General features: G+C 36.8%; 1 protein-coding gene and 1 pseudogene across 7 annotated transcripts in view; both read left to right on the top strand.

Annotated features, from left to right (window-relative positions):
* Positions 1 to 26,867, top strand: part of Rnf115 (ring finger protein 115) — a 91,202-nt gene that overhangs the window by 30,799 nt on the left and 33,536 nt on the right. For 2 of the 7 annotated variants that reach the window (XM_048813893.1, XM_048813894.1), the window contains exons 2-4: positions 1,123 to 1,181; positions 5,736 to 5,793; positions 25,007 to 25,218. In XM_048813893.1, coding sequence (XP_048669850.1) covers positions 1,123 to 1,181; positions 5,736 to 5,793; positions 25,007 to 25,218 — 329 coding nt within the window. Of the gene's footprint in view, positions 1 to 1,121; positions 1,182 to 2,214; positions 2,267 to 4,049; positions 4,161 to 5,735; positions 5,794 to 6,539; positions 6,608 to 25,006; positions 25,219 to 26,867 lie in introns of those variants that run through there. The other 5 variants (XM_048813898.1, XM_048813896.1, XM_048813899.1 and 2 more) reach the window with 5 other exon arrangements.
* Positions 15,046 to 17,511, top strand: LOC125619917 (annotated as a pseudogene).

The following is a 26,867-nucleotide window of genomic DNA, read 5'->3' as shown; positions in this document are numbered from 1 at the left end:
ACTATGCCTTTATGCTAGACGAGCACTCTACCGCTGAGCCACAATCCCAGCCCCTATAATTTCCTTCTTAATTGAACAAACAGACTAGTATTTGGGGACTCTGTTCAGACAAAACCTTGATATTTATTTCATTTCCAGTATTCTTTGATGATATTAGTTATTTTATTAAATACTACCATTTCTTGATTTAACTCTCTTCTCATCAAACTAATCTCCTTGACATGAAAGATTGACCTTCTTTTCTTTACATTCCTCTTAAGAAAGCCTTTGAATATTTAAGATACCATTCTATCTTTGAAGAGCTAAATATTGCTACATCATGGTCTGATAAAACAAAGTTTAGGGTTCATAAAGTATCAGGAACAAAAGTTGAAGAAGCCTTTCCCACATCTATTTTAAAAGGTAGTTAAAATATACTTTTTATTGTCATTTTCTTTTTTTTTTTTTTCTCCTTTTAGTTGTGGTCATCCTGTGTTTTCCAGAATGATCTTAAACTTATGATTCTTCTGCTTCATCTCCCAAGTAGCACATGTTACTCTTCCTGTTTTATACTTTGGAAAACTATGATAAGCATCCCCTATCAATTACTAGAAAATTGTAATTTTCTAGTCTGCGAATGGATTAGTGTTGTTATTTGTCTGATTTAGTTTGTCTCCTGTATGTTCATGTTTAAAAAATATTTCTATATCCATCTATTAATATCTTTTACGACTCTCATGTATGTAGTGGATCTTTTTTTTAAAAAATTTGGAAATAAAATTAGATAATGAGTTCATTTCAGCTAAAAAATAAACCAACTGTCCTACCACTATCACCAAAACAATAACACAGAATAAACCAATGAACCCAAATTTTAAAAACAAGCAAAAATCAAGTTAACAAATTTTTGACACTCTCCTTCCATCTCTCAATAGGAACAATTTAGGTACCTATGAAGCCATTCCACAAACATCTTAGGGAATTCTTTATTTACCAGTGTATGATAGGAAAAAACCATCCTGGGAATCAGCAATTAAATACAACATTTCAGTACTTTACCTTGTATACTGCATACTATTCTGAAACTACATACTTAGCTTCCTAATGAAAAAACCTGTATTTACTTCTTCCTTTCTCTTATAGGAATATATATGTCCCAGATGTGAATCAGGCTTTATTGAAGAAGTGACAGATGATTCCAGGTATTGTATAAGCTCATGAATAAATCAGGCATTCTATTATTAAAACTGTTTTCTCTTGCCATCAACTGAATGAATTTGTTTTATGACTTACACTATGAGAAAAGGAGAGAGCACACACACACAAGCACTAGTGTGCATGTGTGCGCGCATGTACACATGAGAGGGCAGAAGAATGGGAGAGAGAAGGAAAAGAAAAAGGGAAAATTTACAAAGTAATGTGATAGGGAGTGTGATGAGACCCATTTGCTCGTGATGGTGTTTCATTCTATACCCATATCAGAGTAAATCTGGTAAGTCTTCATTTATTTTCTCAGACTTTGGGATTCTCTTAGATTATTGGTTAGTTTTTGGTGATCATTTTGTTACCTGAAGGTAAATTGCTGTTATGTGTCTTTGGTGGGTTATGGTGCAACTTCTCATAAAGACATCTAGGAAGGTAGATAGAATATCTAGCCAAGGGGACTTGATTTGTTACTCTGTTTTGAGGAAGCCTTGGATCCCTTGTTCTTATTTAAGATTATTACTGTCAAACTTTTGCCATCTTGCCACTGTAATATTAATATTTGTGTCTGTTATGCTTTGAAATTCGTTTTCATTTGCTTTAGTATTCTTTCTTTCTTTCTTCTTTTTTTTTTTTTTGTGGTGCTGGGACTTGAACACAGGGCCTCATGCATACTTGGCAAGCACTGTACCACTGAGCTATAAGCCTAGCCCTCTCATTGGCCTTTGTAAAGGAATAAAACTGAAAAAAGGAGGAATAAATATTTTCAGAAGGGACAATATTATAGATTTCTTTTTGGCTAATATGAATAAAATTATTAAAAATTATAGAATAGCATTGATATTGTATTGGCATTTGTGTGTGTGTGGCTAAACATAATGGCACTTGTTCTTTTGGGGCTAGTTAAACATTGGTTAAAGAAGTGAACTTCCAGCTGTTAAAAAGAATCTGCAATCTGAAGCTTCTTAATCTTAGAGTGACTTTGGGAATTTTAATGGCATTAGGTAATTTCTTTACCATTGCTGTTGGCAGAATCTAAGGTTGAAGGTCCCTTCAACTACCGAGAAAAACTCCGCATTTTACAGTATGTACTGTTAGTTTTACTTTATTAAAGATTGCTGATTATATGTGTAAATGAGCTGGGGCTTCTGTGTGGCATGGAATCTAATTTGGTACAAATACTTACATGTTGATGTAATAATCTTGGTTTTAAATAACAATGCCAACACTGACCCTATAAGATAGCATGACAGCAAAATTAGCAATGTGTGTGGATGGAATGCTGACTTGGGATAGCTTTTTATTTGTGCTGTTATAATTGCATCAAATACTTTATCAGGCACTTGTTCTCTGCATGTGTTGGATAAGAGCCTATTGGTTGTAGGGGAGTAATTAATGAGACTTTTTTTCTCTAAGATTTAAAGCCGCAATCCTGGTTTCTTTAGGCAACAGTATTTTCATACCTAGATATAGTTATAAATGATACAGTGATAAACGCCAGGATAAGTCTTTTTCTAGCATGGAACTATGAATTCTGCAGCTCCACTTCTCATTTGACTTTAATTCTTTTATTTCTACCTTTATAGGTCAAAAAAATAGTCTTACCTAGGTGCTTTTGGTAGCAATTACTGAGAAGTAATGATTGTGTTTAAAAAAATTTTTTTTAGTTGTAGATGGACACAATGCCTTTATTTATTTATATGTGTTGCTGAGGATCGAACCCAGTGCCTCACAGTTGCTCTATCACTGAGCCACAATCCCAACCCCAGTGATTGTGTTTTGAAAGAGATCAGTGTTTTAAATAAGCAAAGAAGTCTTTTTTCTTAGAATCAACCTTAGAAGCAGCATAAGATTCCCTTCTCTTTGTAAGTGTTTATTGATCTGAATACTTAGCAATTACAGTGATTAGATTTTAAAAATTAATAAGAGGAAGTCCTTGAATGTAAATATGGGATAATGGACCCCAAGTAAACATACATCTAGAAAGACATCTTGTGAATTTTCTTTAGCTTTGTAAAATTTCTCAGAACATTGTTTTTATTATCCCTTCTCTATGATTAGCTCTGTCACTTTTAAAATGCAAAGGAATGTTAAGGAAAGGGAGGTTTCGAGTTTCAGGGGGAGCAGAATCCTAAAAGATACAGTTGATGGTTTTAATTGCAAATTGATAGTTTGAGTTACTAATATTTAAATTCCTGAAACCATGTAGCAAAGGCAGAGAAGAAGAGCCTTGGAAGCTTGTTAGGCTCAGGCAATAAAATGGATATATAGCCGTTCAACTTTGCCTTTCAGGGTATCTGGTAGTATTTAGTGTAGATGTACAGGTACACAAGTGCATGCTATACAATGGAAGTGATTTTTATAAAAGCACTTTTAACTTCTGAAGCAAAACAGGCGTTAAGTTGTTGCTAATCAGAGTAAGGCCTGAGAACGATTACATAGAGATTGGCATTCGCTTTTTGCTTCTGATTTGACTAACAGGATGTGTTTGTTTCTGTATTGAACTCAGCACCTCAGCACAGTGCCTGGACGGGTATTGTAATCCTGAAAATGAAAGCTATTATAATAGTTTGTAGATGTTCTATTGTTAGGGTTTTTGTATGTATGTGTATGCACTTATGTGTGTCTCTTGAGCTGGTATCCAGCAGTTCTTGTGAGTCTTTCCATCTCCCTTTCTTTACAGTGTTAGTTTCTCTTCTTGGCAAATTTCATATGGACAATGAGATTTTTTTTTTTTTTTTCTACCAGGGAGGTTTAACCACTGAGCCATATCCCCAGCCCTTTTTTATATTTTATTTTGAAACAGGGTCTCACTGAGTTGCTAAGTGCCTCGCTAAGTTGCTGAGGCTGGCTTTGAACTCAGTGATCCTCCTGCCTCAGCCTCCTGAGCCATTGGGATTACAGGTGTGCGCCACCACACCTGGCTTGGACAATGAGATTTAATGTTTCTTCCCACTCTTCAGAGTCCTTGGGAATAGGTAGGTATTTTATTGTTTAAACATGTGATATTAATTCAACAACTTTTATTTTTGAGTTATTGATATTTTAAGGTGATGAGTGTTCTATGTAATAAACACTAAATATTTTAGAGGCATGATAAGGTACAGTCTTTGTCTTTTGAATTTATTTTTGTGAAAGGAAGGAAAAGGGTTGAAGTGAATGAGAAAAATCCTAGATGTTTATAATACAAGGTAGAATTTAGGATCATTAGAGTGTAGAGGGGTATAGAGGATTCTTATTTGGTTAGTGAATTCAGAAGTGATTTAATGGAAGAGGTAGTATTTGAGATGAGTTCTTCAGGATGGATAGGATAATCAAATAATTGGATAGATGATCAGAAGAAGAAGAAAATATTTATTGAATCTTTTTCTAATGTGCTAAATTCTGTGCCAGACCCCTTATATGACTACATTTAATCATTCTCAGGAAATATTAACTTATTTTCTCAAAGTTGCGATCATCTGGTAGTCAAATGGTTTTGTTTATTTATTTATTTTTGGTACAGGGGATTGAGCCAGTGGTGCTGTACCACTGAGTACGTACTCGCCCTTTTTTATTTTGGGTCACAGTCTCGCTAAAATTGCTGAGGCTCGAATTTGCAATCCTCCTGCCTCAGTCTCCCAATTATGGTTGAATGGTTTTATTGTGAAAAATTGTTGTTTTCTTAATCTCTCTGACTCTGTCTGTCTCTCTCTCTCTCTCTCTCTCTCTCTCTCTCTCTCTCTCTCTGTCTCTGTCTCTTTTTTAAGCAGTAGTCTCACTAAATTGCTGAGGCTAGTCTCCAACTTGTATTCTCCTGTCTCAGCCTTCTGAATCGCTGGGATCATAGGCATGAGCCACTGCACCCAGCTTGTTTTCTTAGCCCCTCTGAGGATGAGTGTTTTCTTCTTTGCTAGGTCAGATTTGAATTGCATTACTGGCTGTGGGTTTGCCTTCCTTTTCTGTGGTGGTAGTTCTTCCCAAATTTTCACTTGATTTCGTCTGGTTCACTTGAAAACCACCTGATTCTGTGGTTTACTGTAGTATTTTTTCATGGATGGAACCACCTTCCAGTCTTTGTTTAACATACAGTATTTTTTCAGAGTTACAATTATTAGTTCATGTTAATTATACAAAATAGTGGGTTTCATTGTGACATTTTCATACATGCATGTAATATGCTTTGATTGCATTCGCCCTCCATATGACTCTCTCTCATGCCCTATCCTCCCTCTCTCTGGTCCCCTTCCCTTTCCTAATAGTCGGTCCCATTTCTACTTTTATATCATCTGCCCCGACTCTACTCCAGATCTCACATATAAGAGAAAACAGGCAATACTTGTCTTTCTTAGTCTGGCTTGTTTTGTTTAACATGATGATCTTCAGTTCTTAATGAAATGATTTCATTTTTATTACTGCACATGCAGTCTTCATAATTCCCTTTGTAGGTGTTGTGTGGGATGAGTTGTTTTTCCTTATTGGGCTTTGTTCTCATTATGCCATTCTATATTTAGCTTCTGGGAAGGGAGCTTGTTCCTGGGAATAGAATTACCACCATTCCTTTTTCTCTTCAGTTTTTTAGGTGGTGGCAGCAGCCGGATAGACAATAGCACATCAACTCGTTTTGCAGAGGTAAGTTTTCCTTTAGCTGTAGGGATTCTTTAGGAAGTGGGTGGGTGTTAAAACCAGACAGGTAATCACTTTCCAGTGCAGCAAAACATCAAAATCTGACTGAATGTATAAGAAAAATATGGGTAAGAGTAGCCTTTCCAAAGATCTTTCAGTAGCTGAAGCTTTGGCAAGTTACTTTTGAAAACCTTTGATTAGGAGAAAGTAATAGTCTTTGAGACCTGTTGATGTTTTCAGTTCTTTTTCTGCTTCTTCATTGTGTATTTGGTATGAGAATAAAAAGCTTGTGCTGTTTTTGAAATATCAGTGGGGCAGACTCTAATTTAGAGGCATCACAGTCAAGTAAAGAATGAGCAGGCCAGAATTTTTATTTAGATTGCAAGAAAGCTTTCCTCAGCAGTGTAACAGTACTGGTTTCTAGAGCTTGCTTCTCAGGTCAGCTTGGTAGTTGGGGATAGATTAAGGCCATTTACTGCCTTTCAAATCCCAAGATGGAGCCTATATTTAATTTCTTTGTAAAATGTGGCATTCATATTTTTAGAGAAAAACAAAAAACTGTAATTTGAAAATAGGGCATTCTTTTCATATGAAATTCAGAGTATTTTTTTCACTTTTATATGAAATTCAATGCACTTTTTTTCACTTTATCCATTTATCTTAAAAATCTCTTCAGTTGTCTTTTTGACCATCTTAGCTATTTTTAAATTGCAATTCAATGACATTATTATGCTTTGTTTTTAATCATTTAGAAACTAGAGCCCAAAAGGGACAGACCATTTCAACCTGCAACAGACGCTGGTTTTGCTTTTGCTTCTGGGTGTGTATCCTCTATTGTCACACAGCTTGCGGGCTCTAGAAAGCTGACCAATGCTAACAGAAAAGTTAAATCCCATAATCAGAATTCTTTTGTTTCAGGATCCCATTAGTCTTTTCCAGAGGTAGCTGAAATGTCTAGGGGTGTAGTGAAATGTTTTAGTATTTGTTTTGTATGTAAATTGAAACTACAGTTTCAGTTGAAAAGTGGTATTTAATAAGGAGCCATGAAACCCTAGACTTCTCTTAGTTTCTGAAATTATCTTAAGACCTATGTATTCCCTACCCCTCAAATCATTATTGAAAAACTTGGTGAATGTTTGGGTAATAGTCCCATTTTATTAAGAATGTTTTCTTTTTTTAATTATTATTTATTTATTTTTAGGTGTAGTTGTGTAGTTGGACACAGTACTTTTGTTTTATTTATTTATTTTTATGTGGTCCTGAGGTTGGAACCCAGGGCCTCACGTGCACTAGGCGAGCACTTTGTTGCTGAGCCCCAGCCCCGGCCCAAGAATGTTTTCTTTTGCTTATGGTCTGTGGCACTTCCTAACCTAACTCCAGTTTTTTGGTTAATTCTGAATAGCCTGGTAGATGGGTTGAGTAGAATGTGCTTCCAGATAGATTATGTCTCTGAACTCTCATTTTTATGGAGTGAAAAACTTTTCTTAAAATTTATTCTGCTTTAGAATCCTGGGAGACTTTCTGACGTCAGCATCCCCCACCCCCTGTGTGTTATTACTTAGAACAGATTATTGGTTTTTGATTGTGCATATCCAAGAAAAAAACCTCATTTGATTTTAAGTGTTCTCTTTTAGGAAATGGAAGTAGATTGGTCTGTCAGTTTTATAGGTATGACTCACCAGGAAGAGATGCTTTGAGTAAGAAGAAAAATAAATATATGTAGTCAGTTTCCTAACTTTAGTAATGCTAAATCTGACACTGATGGTGTGAGCTATCCTTCAGGTGTTAATTTTGCAGAGTCATAGTGGGTAACTTCATGTTCTTTAGCAGTGACAGGCTTATAGCAAGGCATAATTATGCCCAGTTCTTTCTCCTTAGAATTCCCTTGTTATCATGCCTCAACATTTAAATTTCTTCTTTTCAAAGTACATTTTGCATTTTAAAATTAGAAAAAAAAATTTGTCTTTAAAATATTGTAGATGTTGCCAGGGATTTTGAAAAGTTACCTAAGAAGTCTGTTTTCCATGTTTTCATGCGTAGCACTCTTCCAGAAGAAGGGGCGAGAAGCAGAGGTCATAGTTGCCATGCCTACAAGGAACTTATAGTTTAGTTGGAGAGCAAATGTAAACACATGAAGCAAACAAGAAAACAAGGAAGAGTGTACAGAGTATGATAAACTTATTGTGGGGTGTATGTAACCACAATAGAAGGAAGAAAATCTTTCTTCAGGAAAGGTCATATAGAGTGCTTAAAAGAGCACAGCCTCTGGAACCGTATGACACTGAGTTCAAATCCAGGATCAGCCACTTAACTGTGCCTCTTTGTTTACTTTGAAAAGTAATGGGGTAAAATAATAATATTTACCTCATAAGAGATGTGGTGAAGATTAAATTTATATATGGTAGCTCTCAGTGCTAGATTTGCCGTATGGTGAGTGCCTAATAACTTTTAGCCATTTTAAGACTTCATAGAAAAAGGTAAAACTTGCAGCAATGGTTGGTGCCTTAAAGAGGAGGCGGAATTTAGATAAGCAAAGATGTGAAAAAAAACCTCTCAAAATAGTCTGCCTAAGCTGTAAAGTTTTTGTACTCATGTCCCTGGAGAAAAAAGTTGGAAATAAAGTTATATATAGAAACTAAAGTTATTTTTCTTTTCCATATTTTAGTTGATTATTTTAGCAAAGGCTATGCTCTATTTTACTGTTTTTCTTTAGCTGGAGATGCTTTACAGTGAAAAGGTCATTCTCTATAACAAGTATTTACTAATAACTGAAATCCTAAAATACTGTGTGTATTAGAAGAGATTTAGTCCAAGAAAACTCCTGATAAATTAAGTCTCAATTTTTTTTAAGTGAGGTTGTAGTGGTGATGATAGTGGCTAGTTGGAGAGAAAGCAGTAGGTAAGTTACTAGTTAATGGGAACCGTGTTTGAGTGACATGTGAGGGATAGTGGGTAGGGAGTCTAACAGTATTGCTAGCAGTTTGGAGAAAGAGAAAGCATTGCTATTCTGAAGTTCCTGACGGTGTCCTGGGGAAGTGGACCCACGGCTACCTGAGGGCTTTCATTGATTACTTGAAAAGCTTCTGACCATGACCGGTGTCCGTGGGATATTTGATCTCAAGAGTCTCAGCCCACTTAACAGATGTCTTGATTGCAGGGATGACTGTGGGGACTGGAGCTCAGTGGCAGAGCGCGTGCTCGCCATGCTTGAGGCCCTGGGTTCAATTCCTAGTATACAAACAAACAAAAAGCTCCAAAACCAAGCGAACAAGCAAAAAATCCAAACCCTCTGATCAACTCTTTGCATCAAGAAGTTGTTTAAAAAAAAAATGGAAAGAGGGGCTGGGATTGTGGCTCAGCCACCTCACCTGGAGCGGGCGGGACCCGGGTTGGATCCTCAGCACCACATAAAAATAAAGGCATTGTGTTGTGTCCATGTCCACCTAAAAAATAAATATTAAAAAAAAAAGGAAAGAAAAAGAATGGCCGTGCCTGCTGCTTTAGATTAGAGAAAGTCACGGAGGAGGACAAAAGGCTCAGGCGTGCTCTAGGAGGCAGAGCGCCCCCACCTGCCTATTTACCTACATGAAATGAGGGGCCGGGCTAGGGCTCAGCGGCAGTGCACTTGCCTGGCATGTGTGAGGCACTGGGTTCCATTCTCAGCACCACATATAAATAAATAAAATAAAGGCTCATCAGCAACTAAAAACAATATATTTAAAAATAAATAAAATAAAATTTGTTATTGCTAAGCAGCATTATAATGACAAAAAAAAAGGTATTAAAAATATCCTGAGTCTTAACTATTTTAACTCTTTCTCAATACGTTTCCATTCAGGTTTTGTCCTGAGGCATAAATCTGAAAATTATAACATTTAAGATTTTTTTAAAAATCCAAAACTCTCATATTCTCGTTACCGTCTTACAGCTTTATTTGTTTCTTTGGCATAATACTTCTCATTTTTTGTTTGGTTGCGTCATAACTGTTTTCAGTTGCAATCATTCAGTGCCATATTGTATTTATGTTTTTAAAAGTTTTCTTAGTATTATGTCATGAATATTTTCTTGTGTCTCTTTTTTGGGGGGATGCTGGGGTACCAGGGTTTGAACCCAGGGGGCTTAACCATTGAATCACATTCCCAGCCCTTTTCAATTAATTGAAATTTTAATTATTTATTTATTTTTTAAAAATACTTATATTTAGCAATCAACAGCATGGGTGCCAAAAAAAAAAAAAAATCTACATTAAAACCCTGTGTGGAATGCTTACAATTTCCACAGAACGGAAACTAGAGTTCCTGTTATCAGCTAGTCACAAGCACAGTCCTGCAGGTCCTGCCCATCCACATGACTACTGTCTAAACCATGCCTTCTTGTAGCAGCCAGGCCCTGCCACCTACCTCTGTGCTTAGCTGAGTTCACCGTCCCTTGGAACCTGTAGCTGTCCTGCACTCCGTTGCTCTCCTCTCCCCTCTAAGCTTTTTTCCTCGCAGCATTCAAGCCTTCAGCCACTGCCATAGCTATTGCTGCTGCCATGGCCACCTTGTTTGGTGGTTTGACAAAGTATAGGCCTCCATTCCATAAGGTCCAGAATTTTTGCCTCCAAAGTTTCTACCGTCCATGGGTCCAAAATTTGATGACTGCTGCAATTGCCAAAGTCATTGTAGCTTCCACCACTTCCAAAATTGCTTCCATCATTACCAAATCCATTGTAGCCATCCCTGCTGCCATCATATTCACGGCCACCATGGCTGCCATTGAAGCCACCATGGCCACTGAAGTTTCCTCCATGACCAAAATTGTTATTTCCACAGAAACCACTTACATGACCACCACCAGAGTTTCCAGAACCACTCTGACCTATTTGGCTAGATGAAGCACTAGCCATCTCTTGCTTTGACAGGGCTTTTTCCTTACTTCACAGTTGAGCCCATTCACAGTATGGTATTTCTAAATGACACTCTTATCCACAGAGTCTTGGTCGTCAAAAGCTACAAAAGCAAAGCCCTCTTCTTCCCAGTGTGTTGGTCAGTCATGATTTCAATAACTTCACTTTTCCCATACTGTTCAAAATAGGTGATGTTCTTAAATGCCCACCATCAGAGATCTTTTTCACAGGTAAGTGGCCCCTGGTCTTTGAGAATCTTCTTGAGACAGCTCTCTTTGGTTCCACATCTTTTCAGTCCACCTCGTGATCTTGCATTCAGAGCTGCATCCACTTCCTCCACAGTGGCCTAAGTGACAGACCCAAAAGCCCTGGAGCTCTTGGTGTTCGGGTCTCTCATTACCACACAGTCCATGAGTGTCCCCTGGCTCTGAATGGCTTCTCATCAGTTGTTTCGAAGCTCGGCCCTCCAGTGAATAGCTTCCGCAGCTGTTTGGGCCCTTTGGGGCTCCAATCTAGACATGACAGCAGTAGGAAAAGAGACTTTACGGATGCTTTCTGAGCAGCACCCACAGGCAGAAAGGAGTAAGTAATGAACGTATCCACCTTAATTTTTTTTATTTTGAGACAGGGTCTTGCTAAGTTGCTAGACTGCTTTGAACTCATGATCCTTCTGCCTCAGCCTCCTGAATTGTGGGGATTCCAAGTGTTGTGCCACCATGCCCAGCTTTTTATTGTGTTTCTATAGTTATACATTTTATAACTTATTATTTTATATTAAGAATATATATTTTATAGCTGGGTGCCATGGCACATGCCTGTATTCCCAGCCATTCGGGAGGCTGAGGTAGGGGATCAAGAGTTCAAAGCCAGGGGCCTGGGGTTGTGGCTCAGTGGCAGAGCACTTGCCTAGCATGTGTGAGGCACTGGGTTCAATTCTCAGCACCGCATACAAATAAATAAAATAAAGGTCTATTGACAACGAAAAAATTATTAAAAAAAAAAAAAAAAAAAAGTTCAAAGCCAGCCTCAGCAAAAGTGAGGTGCTAGCAATTCAGTGAGACCCTGTCTCTAAATAAAGTACAAAACAGGGGTGGGGATGTGGCTCAGTGGTCAGGTGCCCCTGGGTTCAATCCCTGGTTCCAAAATAATAATAATAATAATAATAATAATAATAATAATAATAATAATATTTTATGACTTCACATTCTTTAGTGTTGACACTTTATTTATTAAACTATTATCCTGTGATACACATGTCTAATTGTATGTGATGGTTGGTTATCAATCATAATTCTTCCCTCCATCTCTGAGTCTAAAATGTATTGAGAAATAAAACATAGCAGCCAGACAGATGGAAATAAAACTTTAATTTTTTTCAAGTGAATTGGAGAACACAGTTGACCTGTGGCCAAATGGATGTTCTCTTTATACAGATGACTTGCCTGAGAATTAGAGTTGCAGAGTAGCAGGCACACATATTCAGAGCACCTGTTTGCATTTGTGCAGCTTCCTAATACATGAAAGAACTCCATCCATTGGAGAATGTGAACTGGTAGAGATTAGGCTCCTGTTACACACCAGATCTATCAGTCCTCTGGTTGGAAAACTACTTAGGAATGAATGAAGAGGTCCAAAGTGTTGATTTCTCTTAACCTTTAGGTTTAATCAAATTTAACTCTCTAGTGAGCAGGAGTTGGGAATAGTGACTGTGGTAGTTGTGGGAGGAGATCGATAAATAACCTTTGAGGGCAGTTTTGCCTCTACCTTCATGAAAACCCTCTCCATACTAATTTGTGTACTTTTTGCTCCTGGGACCTATGGTACTCATCTTAACTGGCTTGCAGAAGCCATCAAAAACAATGTATTAAATTGAACGAAGAAAAATTGTGCTGTTTTTGATTTACAAATGATTCAACCTAATTTTTTTTTTAAAGTTGAAGTTTCAAACCATCTTTCCTCAGGTAAACTATGCTGTTTTTCTGTCTCAGCCAGAGGGCTTGCATTCCGGTGCCAGGTAGAGTTGGGGTTCTTTGAGCAAATGCTTCCTTGATTGTATCTTTAAGGTCTAATCAATTCAGCCAAATCTTTCAGGCCTCATTTTTAGAGAATATGGAGTTAAAATGACACATATTACAGTATCTGCTTCACATCTAGTTTAGAAATATTAAGCTTAAAACTCCTGAGCTCTTCAATGGTTGTTCAAAGAACAATGATGTTACCATAATTCAGTATATGCTAAGTTCAGAATCATAACACTGTGGCCAAGATGTCAACACAATGTTTTTTGCAGTACTGGGGATTGAACCCAAGGCCCTCATACATGCTAAGCAGATGCTCTACCACTGAGCCTCATCCCCAGTGCCGAGTTTCTGTTCTAAACTAAAAGGCTCAGGGGTCACTCCAGTTGAACTGGGCTGACTGGGCTGCGCACAATAACCCCACAAGAGACACAGATACCTTTTTGTTTGGGGTCACTGTGACGGCTCCTCTGACCTTAAGGGTCCGCAGGAAGAGAGAGCGAGAGCATGCGCTGACCCCTTTTATTGAGGAGAAGCTATTCAGATGAGGCAAGGGGCCAGGTTTCAGGGGGCTGAGTCTATCTTCATGATGTCCACTGTCAGCAGGTTGACGGACACCTGGGTAGGCCACACCCAAGGGCACAGTAAGAGAAGGGGACACACACAAGGCACTTCCGTGGAAGATTCTATCCTAAACAGGGCAAGGGGTTAGATTACAAAGGAACAGGTGAGCATAGCTTCACCCATGGGGCTGTAGCAAGACACACCCATGCACAGGACACTGATCCTCGCACCCAAGAAGGGTGGGGAAAGCTCTGCCACATTTCTGTGACTGAGCGCCTCAGCACCCAGCCCGGGAGTGTGACTCAGTCACGTGCAAGGTTGGTCTCCCACACCCCAGCACTTTTTATTTTGAGATAGGGTCTTGGTGAGTTGTCCAGGCTGGTCTTGAGCTTGCAATCCTCCTGCCTCAGCCCCCGAGTAGCTGGGATTACAGGTATATGCCACCATACTTGTCTCTCATCACAAATTAAACAGTAACCGAAGGGGAAAAGGTAAAGAAGAAGATATTTTTGGTGTGAGCTTGCCAGCTTTTGGGTCAGTAAGTGCAGGTACCCAGAGTCCATGGACTGTAAATTCATATTCATTTTGGAGAAATTGCTATTTAAGGAATTATGTACGGTGTTTACATTATTAGGGAGTAGAGGGGTTGTACATCCCCCCTCTTTTTTGTGAGTAGCATTTCAGTACTCCGTGTTCTTACAAAATTGAAAATTTTGCTATGGTGGTAGGCAGCCATGAGATATTTTTTGAGTGCCCTTTCTCCCCATCCAATTATTACAGATCCATCCCTTAATTTCCATTTGCCTTCTGAGTGAGTCTTATATTCTAGGTACCCCAGGGTCAATTGGAGGACAAGCTCAGTTTTTACTTACCTTTCAGTACACCACTGCTCTTGTTCCATGATTCATTCTGACAGTACTTCTGCCATTCTAATTTTTTTCCTAAATTCATTGAATAAATCTATTTCCTAGGGACAGGCCTTTTAAAGCACAAATCTTTTAAATTATACACTTAGCTTTTAGTTGCAATAATTTTATTCATCCTTCCATTTACCTCTAAGTAGAAGCTTTATTTCTATAGTAGAAGCTTGGCACTTATTTGCTAATAAAAGCTATTGCCTTTCTCTGGATGAAAATATGGTTTTAGTTTCTAGTATCTGAAACCTGATTGAAGAATTAACTCTCCAAAAACAACTCATGGATCCACATGGGGTTTAAAGAAGATAAAGAATAGTTTGGGGCAACCACTATACCGCTTAATTCATCTTCCAATGGTAGTCTAATGTTTCTATAGCCATAGTGAGTATATTATAATCATATAATTTATCTTCCAAACTGGGATACTTTGAATGTGAAAGAGTACACTAAAATAGTAAAAATGATGTAATTTTTTTGAAATGTACTTATTGATGCAAAATTGGTATTTATTAACCAAGATCTCCCATGAACATAGAAGCAAAAATGCCAAACAAAACCTTAGCAAGTAGAGCTCAACAATATATAAAAAAGGCGATGCATTATGATCAAGTAGGGTTTAATTCCAAGAATACAAGTTTGGATCAAGGTTTGAAAATCAATGTGCAGCCTGGTGTCTTGGCGCATGCCTACAATCCCAGCCATTCAGGAGGCTGAGGCAGGAGGATTTCAGGTTTGAGGCCAGTCTCAGCAATTTGACTCTGGTCTCAAAATAAAAAGGGCAGGGGACGTAACTTAGTGGTACAGTACCCCTGGGTTCAGTTCTCAGTACCAAAGAATAAAAATAAAAAGGTCTGGGGATATAGCTCTGTGGTAGAGCGCTCCTATGTTCAGTTCCCAGTATCAAAAAAGAAAAGAAAAGAAAATCAATATAATTCACATTATTAACACTAAAAAATAAAAACCATGTGATTATCTCAATAGTAAAAAAAAAGTATTTGACAAAATTCAGCATCCATTTTCAAAAATGCTAAGAAAGGCAGGAATAGATGGGAACTGTCTTAATTTGACAAAAGGCATCCACTAAAAGCATACAGTTAATGTCATAGGTGCTGATGGAAGATGAAGATCAGCTATAATCAGGAACAAGACCAGAATGCCCCCTCCCTTCTCTTTCACATTGTACTGGTTTTAGCTAGTGTGATAAAGTTAACTAGCTAGCTAGGTAGACAGACAGATATAAATGGCATCTAGGTTGGAAAAGAAAATATAAAGCTATCTTTATTTGCAATTGATGTGTTCTTTTGTATAGAAAATTTAATGGAACTTACAAAACTGTTAGAGCTAGTGAGTTTAACAACAGTCTTGGATACAAAAAATATACAAAAATCACTTTATGCTAACAGTGAACAGTTGGAAATTGAAATTTTTTAAAATAGTGTTTATGATAGCATCAAAGGTATGAAAAACTTGAAATTTCAGAAAGGATACAGAGAACATAGAGAAATTTTAACATTATTTCGAGAAATTAACACTGGACTAACTAGAGAAATATAGCATACTTATGAGTTAGAAGCCTTATTAAGTCTTATTAAGATACCATTTATAGAGTTAGTTCAATTCCAGTTAAGATCCTAGCTGGGTTTTTTTTTTTTTTTTTGTAGAAAATGACATATTCTAAAATTTGTGTGGAAAAACAAGTATATAGAATAGCTAGAACAATTTTCAAGATCAAGGTTGGAAGACTAATATTACCTAGTATAGGGACATAACCAATACAGTACCAGGACTGTGGTATTGCCATTAAGGTAGATAAACAGAAAAGAGAGTCCAGAAACAGACTCATACACTATGAACGCTGGTTTGGAATAAAGCACAAAGTCAATCCAAGAGAAAAAAGATAGTCTGTTTATGAAAAGGTGCAGTTGGATATGTATGTACAAAAATGTGAACTTCAATACATATTTTAAGCCATATACATAAATTAATACAAGATGAATCATAAAAACCTAAGACTATAAAACATAAAAGAAAACAGGAGGAAACCTTTGTGACTTTAGGCTAAGATTTCTTAAATACGTCACAAAAAATATGATCCATAAAATAGCAAATTGATAAGTTTGACTTTATCAAAATTAATAACCTCAGCTATTCTCATGAGTATGAAAAGGCAATCACAGACTAGGAAAGAAATATTTGAAAATCACTTATCTTCCTGGCTTGGTGGTGCATGCTTGTAATTCTAGCAACTCTGGAGGCTGAGGCAGGAGGATTATAGGTTCAAAGCCAGCCTCAGCAATTTAGGCCTTATGCTATTTAGTGAGATCCTATCTCAAAATTATAAAGGACTGGGGATGTTAGCTTAGTGGCTAAAAGTGCCCCCGTGTTTAATCCCCAGTACCCAAAAAGCAAAAAACCAGAAAACAAATAAAATCATCCATCTGTTAAAGAACTATATTGAAGAGGCTTATAAAGAACTCTTAAAATGGAATAATAAGAAATCTGCTCAATTCTGAAAAATGGCAAAAGATTTGAATAAATTGCTTCATCAAAGAAGGTGTAGTTGGTAAATAAATATACAGAAATACTTGATATAATTAGTCATTAGGGAAATGCAAATTAAAACCACAATGGCCATCCCCTGCCAGCTGCTGCTGGAGGCTGTGAGGCTGAGTAAGGGAAATCAGTACAGTGCCCAGGGTGAGCAACAAATTCCGGTTCTTCCAACAATGATCCAAGCCTAAGAATTTGTATTTTAAAAAGAATTGACTCTATAGCAACTCATCTAGTCAAGGAAGCCAACAAATTTGACGTACTACAGAAGAAAAGCAGCAGTTCAGCAGTGGGTAGAAGACAGGGTCACTCAAGCCAACAGTACAATAAAGAGGAGATCCACACTGTTGAAGAACCTTAATTCGTATCTTGAGGTAAAGTCCTCTTTACAGGATGTAACTTTATCTTAGCAGATATCCTATTATACTGTGGACTTCATTGCTTTATAGTTGACTTGACAGTTCAAGAAAAGAAGTATCTTAACATGTTTTGCCAGGTTCAGCATTATTGAGGCACCAGGCAACGTCTCCCTAGTGTTATCTTCATCAAGAACAGACTATATGTTAACTCCGACTAGAAGTTACTGTGCGATACAGAAGTGTGATTACAGTGTTTTAAATGGAAAGTGTATCCTGGAACACAGTACTCACGTAAATTGATATGCTGTCATTGTTTTCTTGTCAAATTTGTTGTCTGCATGTTTTATTTGTTTTTTAGTTGAAGTTTTCAAATTTTTATGTAAAAATTCAATTGTTATTAAAAAAAAAGTTGAGGGGCTGGGGTCCTGGCTCAGCGGTAGAGCGCTTGCCTACCATGGGTGAGGCCCTGGGTTTGATCCTCAGCACCACATAAAAATAAATAAGTAAAATGAAGGTATTGTGTCCAACTACAACTAAAAAATAAAAATATTAAAAACAAAGTTGAAATCAAGTTACAAATTACTTTGTTTTAGTGGCTCTCGCGGCCGGATGGCGTTGGTGGTATAGTGGTGAGCATAGGTGCCTTCCAAATTACTTTGTTTTTAATAGAGGGAATTTGTTTTAATAAAAGTTGCAAATCAGTGACTTAGTTTTTTTAAAAAACGTAGGGAGCACTTTCAGTGGTTGACATATTTGTCTATTTATTGACTTCTTATTTGTATTTTAAAATTCTCTTATTATGGATATTTACGTAATTTGTTTATTGAAAACTATGATAAATTATACCAAGGATAGAGAAAGGGAAGACAGATTTATTTGTTTTCCGATATTTATGTGAACTAAAACTTAAAAAACAAAACACAATGAAAGACTACTGCATTTCTATCAGAATAGCTGAAATTTAAAAAAAGACTGACCATATTAAATATTTGCAAGGCTGTGGAACAACTGAAACTGACATATAAAATGGTCCAACCACTTTGGAAAACAGGTTAACTTTGGAGAAAGGTAATTATACATATATACATACATATATATAATCTAGCTATTGCACTTTTCTACCCGCCCCAGGAAAGAGAAAAAAAATATGTATATATATATATGCAAATGTTCATAGTAACTTTATTTGTAATAGAAACTAGAAGCAACCCAAATCCTATCAACAGGTGGATGTATCAACAAATCTTGATATATCCGTACTATGAAATACTACTCAGCAATAAAATGGCAAAACCATTGATACATGTAAAAATATGGATGAATCTAAAAATAATCGATTGAAAGAAGCCAGACAGGGCTGGGGATGTGGCTCAAGCGGTAGCGCGCTCGCCTGGCATGCGTGCGGCCCGGGTTCGATCCTCAGTACCACATACAAACAAAGATGTTGTGTCCGCCGAGAACTAAAAAATAAATATTTTAAAAAAAAATTATTTATCTTTGAAGAAGCCAGACAAATAAAGAATAACTGCATTTTCATTCCCTTTACAAAAAATACAAACCACAGGACAATCAGTTGTTGCTTGCGAGTGGGGAGGGACAGGAGAGAGATTACGTAGGAACACTAGGAAATGTTTGGGGTAATGGTTATGCTCTTTATCTTGATTTAATGTTTTTATCAGAAGCCTCTGAGCTTTTTTGAAATTGCTTTTCTAAGGTTAATAACTTTGAAATTATTTACCTTCAATTGATTCATCTTAATAGACTGTAGTTTTATGTTTTTTTGTGTGTGCTGGGAGGGGGTACTGGGTATTGAACCCAGGGTCATTTTACCACTGAGCTACATCCCAAGCACTTTTTAATTTTTTTATTTTGAGAGAGGATCTCACTAAGTTGCTGAGGCTGGCTTCCAACTTGGAATCCTGCCTTAACCCCTGGAATCACTGGGATTACAAGTGTCTGCTACTGTGCCTGGATAGAACATAGTATTTTAAAATTCACATACCATGTAATTAACTCTTTTAAAATGTTCCATTCAACAGTTTTAGTAAATTCACCAATTCATACAACTAATTACCACTAATTCTAGAACTTTTTCATCTTGTGCCCATTTGTATTCATTTCTTGTTTCTCCACAATTCTCCTACCCCCAGGGAACTGACAAATCTAATTTTCTGTTTTTGTTGGTTTGCCTGTATATAGGACATTTGCTATAAATTGAATCATACAACATATGATCTCTTTTGACTCTTCCCCACTTAGCATAATTTTTTTTAATATTTATTTCTTAGTTGTAGTTGGACACAATACCTTTATTTCACTTACTTATTTTTATGTGGTGCTGAGGATCGAGCCCATGGTCTACCATGTGCGAATCGAGTGCTGTCTGGCTGAGCCATAACCCCAGCCCCTCCACTTAGCATAATATTTTAAAGATTCATTTATATTGTAGCATGTATCGGCACTTCATTTCTTTTTATGGCTGTATAACAGATTTTATTGATGTCTTGCATTTTGTTTATCCATTCATCAGTTGATGGACATTTGGGTTGTGTACACTTTATGGCTATTATTAAGTATGTTGCTGTGAATATTTTCCAGTTCTCTTTGTTATATAATAACAGTGAAATTACTGGATCATATGGTAACTGTTTAACATTTTTAAAGAGCAGACCTTAATATTTTAAGTGGTCTTGATTTGATCATAGTTGGTTCAGAACAAATTCTGCTACCTGGAAGGTATTGTCCATCCTAGTTTTTTTTTTTTTTTTTTAATATATTGAAATCGGAAATGTTATCTTTTTGCTTCTGTTCAGAGTCACTTTTTTGGGTTTTCAAGACAAAATTTGTCACATGAACTGTCTGTGTGATTCTATTTCACTGAAACTCTATAATAATGTTCCCTATTAGTTTTTACTTACATAAGTTGTGTCCTGAATACCCAGTTTTGTTGATGAACTATTTTCTTTCTCTTATGCTTGTCTGTGTCTGCTCAGAGACGGATGACCTAAAGTTGTTCTATTTCTTTCTTTTCTGAAGCTATTCTTATCCTTAGTATGGATCTGTGAGGTGTACTCTTTCATCCTGTATTCTGTGGTCGGGGTGCACTATTATTTGGGGGTGAAATAGGCCACAAGTATCGACTGCTACTATTAGTCTGCAGAGGTCTGCAGTTCCCAAACAAACTGCAGAATGCCTCATGCTGATGTCGAAACTGCATCTGAACTCGCATCTTTAGAATCTCTCCATTTTATGAAGTTTGATGTCGATCAAAAACGTAGTTATCAAAGCAGATTATTCAAAGTATGAACTTGCAGCTTAACTCTTCTTCTAGTCAAAATTTGATATTTTAAAATTGTTTCTTATCTTAGTTATAATTGGGCATTTTTTTCAAATGTGGGACTTTATTTATGTAGATAGATTTCTTCCTGTAGTTTACCCTAATGGATTGAGAACATGAAGGAGTCTGTTCATACTTTTTCACTTATGGATGGCAAATGTAATTGGGGATTTAATTTTTGCATTTCCTTTGGATTTAGGGTTAAGAACCTTACATTCTAGACCATTTTTCATTCAAGAAACAAGTGATCTGTTATAGACTGAGACTGTCACAGGAAACAAAGGGAAATAAGTCTAGTGTAAGAAGGACCATGACAGTTAAAATAAAATGGTGCTGTACCTCAGTATTTAGAGAGATCTTATCCGTGTTTTTACCATGTATGTTATTTTTTTACTTTTCAGATTGTATATTAGCATTTTAAAAACATTTTACCAATGTTGGCTAGAATATTGCAGTAAGTAAGCTGTTATAAGCTGTTGTACTCTGGTAGGAGTGTAAATGGGTGTACATGTTTGGAAGGTAGTATAATACTGTCTAGCAAAGTGCTTATACTCAGTAATTCTATTTTTGTGCCACAGGATGTTAATATGAAAAAGAAGGAATGCTTCCCAGCACATTTTATGGAGCTAGTATAACCTGGTACCAAAGCCAGACAAGGGTAGTATTCTGAAGGAATAAATACAGAAATTAACTCAAAAGAGCAAACATAGAATCCAGTAATATATCATAAGCCAAATTGAGAATTCAAGATTGTGTTAATAGAAAAACTGTTGATATAATTTTACAGATTAAAAATGAAAAAACATAATTATCTAAATATAGAAAAAGTATTTGATTAATTCAATGTTCATTCATGTTAAACATTCTAAGTAAACTAGGATTAAAAGGAAACTTGTTTTATCTGATAGAGGGGTACTTTCAAAACATAATGGTAGTGCAAAACATAGTACTTGGTGATCAATTGTCAGGCATACTCTCTTTAAAATCAGGAACAAGAGGAAGGTGCCTGCTATAGTTGTTTCCTGTCAGTATTGTATTGCAATTACATAAGAAGAAATGAAGTTAAAGGTTGGGGAAGAGACAAAATTATTGTTTCTCTTAGATGATATGATTATGTATGTTTTTTGGGTTTTCCATGTAGGTAATTATTAGAATTATTAAGAGTTCAGGGCTGTGGCTATAGCTCAGTAGGTAGGGCACTTGCCTAGCACATGTGCCACATAAAAATAAAATAGAATACAGATATTGTGAAAAAAATTGTTACTAAAAAAAGTTCAGCAAGTTTTCTGTATATTAAGGTCAGTACAAAAACAAACCATTTTTGTTAATAGCAATTAACTATTAAAACACAGAATTAAAAAAAAAATACCATTTACCATTTTCAGCAAAGAATTGGTAATATTATCTAACAAAAGTTTAGCAGTACCTTTATGAAGAAAGGTACAAAACTGTTGAAAGACATAACCATTGAAAGAAGACTTGAATAAATTGGGATTGAGTGCAGCTAGTCTGAATTTTTGGTAGGAAGACTTGATATCATAAAAATGTTCATTGCCTTCAAAATAATCTATATCAGTGCTTCACAAATTTAAATGTGCATGTGAAAAAGTTTCTGATGCAGATAGACTAAGTGGGGTCTGAGATTCTGCTTTCCTAATAAAGCTCCCAGATGATATTAATGATGTTTGTTAACAGGATAAAAAGATTAATTGCATTACAAGTAAGTGTTCCAATGGGGTTTGCATGGGGAGCTTACTAGGCTAATTTAAAATAAATATGAAAGGTGAAAAATGATCAAGATATTCTTGAAATTTATGTAGGGAGAATTGATTTGTGAGATACTAAAATTTGTTATAAGACTTATAATAATTAAGACTGTGGTACCTATGCAGATCAGTGAACCTGTATATATGTATATATATATATATAAAAACTCAAAACAGACCCAGAAATATATATAACTCAAAACAGACCCAGAAAGGAAGAATTATTTGATAAAAGGTATGGAACAATTGATTATGTTTGAAAAACAAATTAAATTGAATCCCTGTGTTAGGTCTTACAAAAAATTAGTAGACTAAAGACTTACATATTTATGACAAATCTTTAAACTTACTTGAAGAAAATAGAGGACAGTTTGTTTGTTTGTTTGTTTGTTTCTGTGTGGTGTTGGGGATCAAACCGAGGGCACCGAGGTACATCCCCAGCCCTTGTTGGAGAAAATTTTTAACAGTTGTGCTGGGGAAGGAATCTTTAAATCTTCAGAGGTACAAATCATGAGGGATTTGTGCTACATTAAAATTGAACTTCAAGAGCCTCCAGAAAAGAAAAAGAAAAAAAAAAAAAGAATCAAAATTGGGAGAATTGCACATATAGCAGCTGATGAAAGATCCATATCTAGACTATATAAAGAACTGCTACAAATCAGTTAGAGAGTTCATTAAATAGAGAAGTGTACCAAGGACATGAAAGACAATATGAGGGGCCGGAGTTGTGGCTCAGTGGCAGAGCGCTTGCCTAGCATGCTTGAGGCACTGAGTTCAATCCCTGGCACCACATAAAAAAACAAAAAGAAAGATATGATTGATAAGTACACAAAAAGATATTTAGCCTTATTAGTATCAGAGAAAGCTAAGTAAAGCCTTAGTGAAAGATGCTGTCTGTGAAAATGGCAAAGTAGGGACCTCTGGGGGTCATTCCTCAGCAAAAACAACAAAAAAACTTGGGGAAAACTATCAGAATCAAGTTTAACAGAACTCTGGAAAACAGTTAAAGGCTTACCACGACCAATTAAACACTTAGCTGAAAGATATCTGAAATAGTAAAAGAACTACAGGAACTCTAAATCTGGTAAAACTGCCTTTCAATAATGACAAAAATCAAGATATATGCAGGAGGAAAACAAAAACCCAGACCAAAAACAACGGTACTATGATATCTAAGTGCTTGCAGGATGTGGCACAATGGAAACCTAAAAAGGGAGGAAATTACAACAACAACAAAATAACATTGTAAAACCTATCAAGCTCCATAACTTTGAGAGCTGATATAGCAGGTTATTAAATGAGAAAGGAGTGGGATTTGTAGTCAGATTGATGTGCTGCTGGGTTACTAACCTTTTCTCTGAGTTAGGAGGCTGTTACTAATGTGAGTCTCTGGAAGAAATGGTGAGGTTCTGAGGAATTCTTAGGACCTGAGGTCACATGCTGAGGAGTTTTCTGTCCTAGTTGTTATATATACACTAAAGAATAAGCTCTTCCATTGACTGAAAACTTTCTTTCTTTGTTTATTGGTACTAGAGTTTAACCCAGGGACGCTTTACCACTGAGCTACATCCCCAGTCCTTTTTGTCTTTATTTTGAGACGGTCTCACTAAGTTGCTTAGGACCTCGCTGAGTTGTGAGGCTGGCCTGGAACTTGTGATCCTCCTGTCTTTAGCCTCCTGAGCAGCTGGGATGACAGGCCTGTGCTACCACACATGGCTTGACTTAGAACTTTAAAACAAAGAAGTGGATTAGTATGACCAGTGTTACATACTTTGTGGATGGAGTACAGTAAGTAGTATTCTGTAGATCTTTTGAGATATCTGGTGTACAGATAGATAAAGCTTTAATTATTTTAAGGTGATTTTTCCCCCCTAGTGATTCTTCTACCAAACCCAGTAACTCCTCTATATCTCTTTTACTGATAAAAGTATGTACCACAGAATGCACTTATTAAACATTCCTGTGCTGCTTTGGCACAGCTTTGACATAACCCCTCCCTGATGCAGGTGCCAAGTCAAGAGAAGTATTTTATGGACATTTGTCTGCATTTTGTGGTGATGATGCCCCCACTGCGCCCCCGTAAAGTGTATAAGTACAGTCATTTTATTTAAATCTTTGTGGATGTCATTTATGACAGAACACAAGGTTGTAATGTTGATATATATGGTTGATTATGCTTCGGATAGAAGTCCAGGATACCTTCAGCTCGTATTTATATTTCTGAAGGGGAAAATGATCAGAGGCATGTGGATGGATATGAGTGAGGTCAGCCATTAGCTTACTTGTTTCTTTTTTTTTTCCCCTAAATATTTATTTTTTAGTTGTACCTTTACTTTATTTTATTTATTTATATGTGGTGCTGAGGATCGAACCCAGGGCCTTGCATATGCTAAGCGAGCACTCTACCGCTGAGCCACAACCCCAGCCCCCCCGCAGCTTACTTGTTTCTTTATGAAGAAAATAATTTATTTCAATTTTTAGATTTTTTTTCCTTCTGTTTGCACCTTAAAGACCTCTCATTTCCTTTCTTTTTTTTTTTTTTTTTTTAATATTTATTTATTTATTTTAGTTCTCGGCGGACACAACATCTTTGTTTGTATGTGGTGCTGAGGATCGAACCCGGGCCGCACGCATGCCAGGCGAGCGCGCTACCGCTTGAGCCACATCCCCAGCCCCTCTCATTTCCTTTCCATGAAACTGGGAAAACAAACATACTTTGTTATTTTGGAGCTGCTGAATTTCAAAGTGTTAAAAAGTTATTCCTTTCTATTTTTGTTATTTTTCCTTTTCCTAATGTGATTTATTTCTGGTTTTTACTAGCTCTGGGACCATTTGGATCACACGATGTTTTTCCAAGATTTTAGACCATTTCTAAGTAGCAATCCACTGGACCAAGATACTAGAGCCAATGAAAGGAGTCACCAGACTCCCACTGACTTCTGGGGACCAAGTAGGCCTCCAAGGCTGCCCGTTACCCGGAGATACAGGTCTCGAGGAAGTGCTCGTCCTGGCAGGTCTCCAGCTATTGAGGGGTGAGTAGTTGCTTTAAGGGCAGTCTCCATCTGCAATGTGATATGTGGTAGCATGACATACTATATCTGATAGCATAATCTGGTCTTTACTATCTTTGTGCATAAAAGACAAGTTGAAAATGAAGCTAAACTGTATATTCAGCTAATATCATTTAACGAAGGGTAATAAACTACAGAGTGAAAAATTATAATTATAGGTCTGTTGATAATGTTTCAGGCTCATATATAGATAATATGTTTATCAGATTTTCAGAAGACATTAAAAGGCACATCAAGTATTATGGATAACATTAAGATTCGGAGGCTGGGGATGTGGCTCAAGTGGTAGCGCGCTTGCCTAAGCATGCGTGAGGCCCTGGGTTCGATTCTCAGCACCACATAAAAATAAATAAAATAAAGGTATTGTGTACGATTATAACTAAAAAATAAATATTTTTTAAAAAGATTCAGAGATCTGTTCTAGAGCTCAACAGATTGGAACAATGGGCTTATTAATATGATTTGTGTGTGTGTCGTACTGGGGATTGAACCCAGGGCCTTGTGCATGCAAATATAAGCACTCTACCAACTGGGCTATGTCCCTAGCCCTTAATGTGAAATTTAATAAGAATTAATGTAAAGTCTTAGGGACTGAAATAATATGCAACAAATGTCTGTTGAATGTCTTTCGTGTATGGGGCACTATACTAGGCACTAGGGATACAATGGAAAGAAAACAGATGGTGTTCCTTAATTTCACGGATACCATTTAGAAGTAGAATAACAAACATTAATTTTAAGCTGTTCCCAGGACAGTGTTTCATACTTTATCTGCTTTATAACATTTAATCTGTATAAAGATAATAAGTGCTGTTGCTATTTTCATTTTATATAAGAAAAGTCTTAAGACTCAGAGAAATAAGGTAATAGCTAGTGGTGGATCCAAGGACTTGACCTGAGGTTGTGTGATCTAGTGGTGTGCTAACACAGTAGCCACTAGCCATGCATGGCCATATCTGTTTAAATTTAAATTAATGGAGAGTTAATAAAATCAAACATTCCTCATTCCTACTAGTCACACTTCAAGGACTCATTGGTCACATGTAGCACTAGTAGTCACCGAATTTGATAGCCCAGGTTACAGAACATGTCGGTCATTTCAGAAAGACCTGTTGAACAGTGGTGTTCCCGACCTGCAGCCCTCCGGTCCCTGCCTTCTGGACTGTCACGTTTTACTACACCTGCTCCATCACATGGCTCTTCAACGTGTGTCTGGTTCACCTTGTGTTTTGTACATTTCGTTTTACTGCATACATTCCTTTTTAGGACAAATACAAGATATAGGAAATCTGATTTAGTAGGATTGAGAGGACAAGCCTCATTAAATCTTAGACTATTTTAATAGCTTGTGGTACCCAGTGGTAAATCTACTGTGTTAGTTAAACTGCTTATAAATTGTGTTTCTTTCTCTGCCTGTTGGACCTGCATTGTGGAACCTCTCCTTTACACCCTTTTTTCCTCTCCCACCCACTGAATCCCCATTGATCAATGCTGCGGTTCACTTTCTGCTGCTCCTGTAGTAGGGGATGCTTAAGCAGTGCTAGAGGAGAGGCACATCCCCAGATTTCCCTTTCTGGATTTCCTGTCCACTAGCTGATTCTCAGCAGCTG

Source organism: Marmota marmota, unplaced genomic scaffold (genome assembly GCF_001458135.2).
Source record: "Marmota marmota marmota unplaced genomic scaffold, marMar, whole genome shotgun sequence".
NCBI lineage: Eukaryota > Metazoa > Chordata > Mammalia > Rodentia > Sciuridae > Marmota > Marmota marmota.
This window is presented reverse-complemented; position numbering and strand designations above follow the sequence as displayed.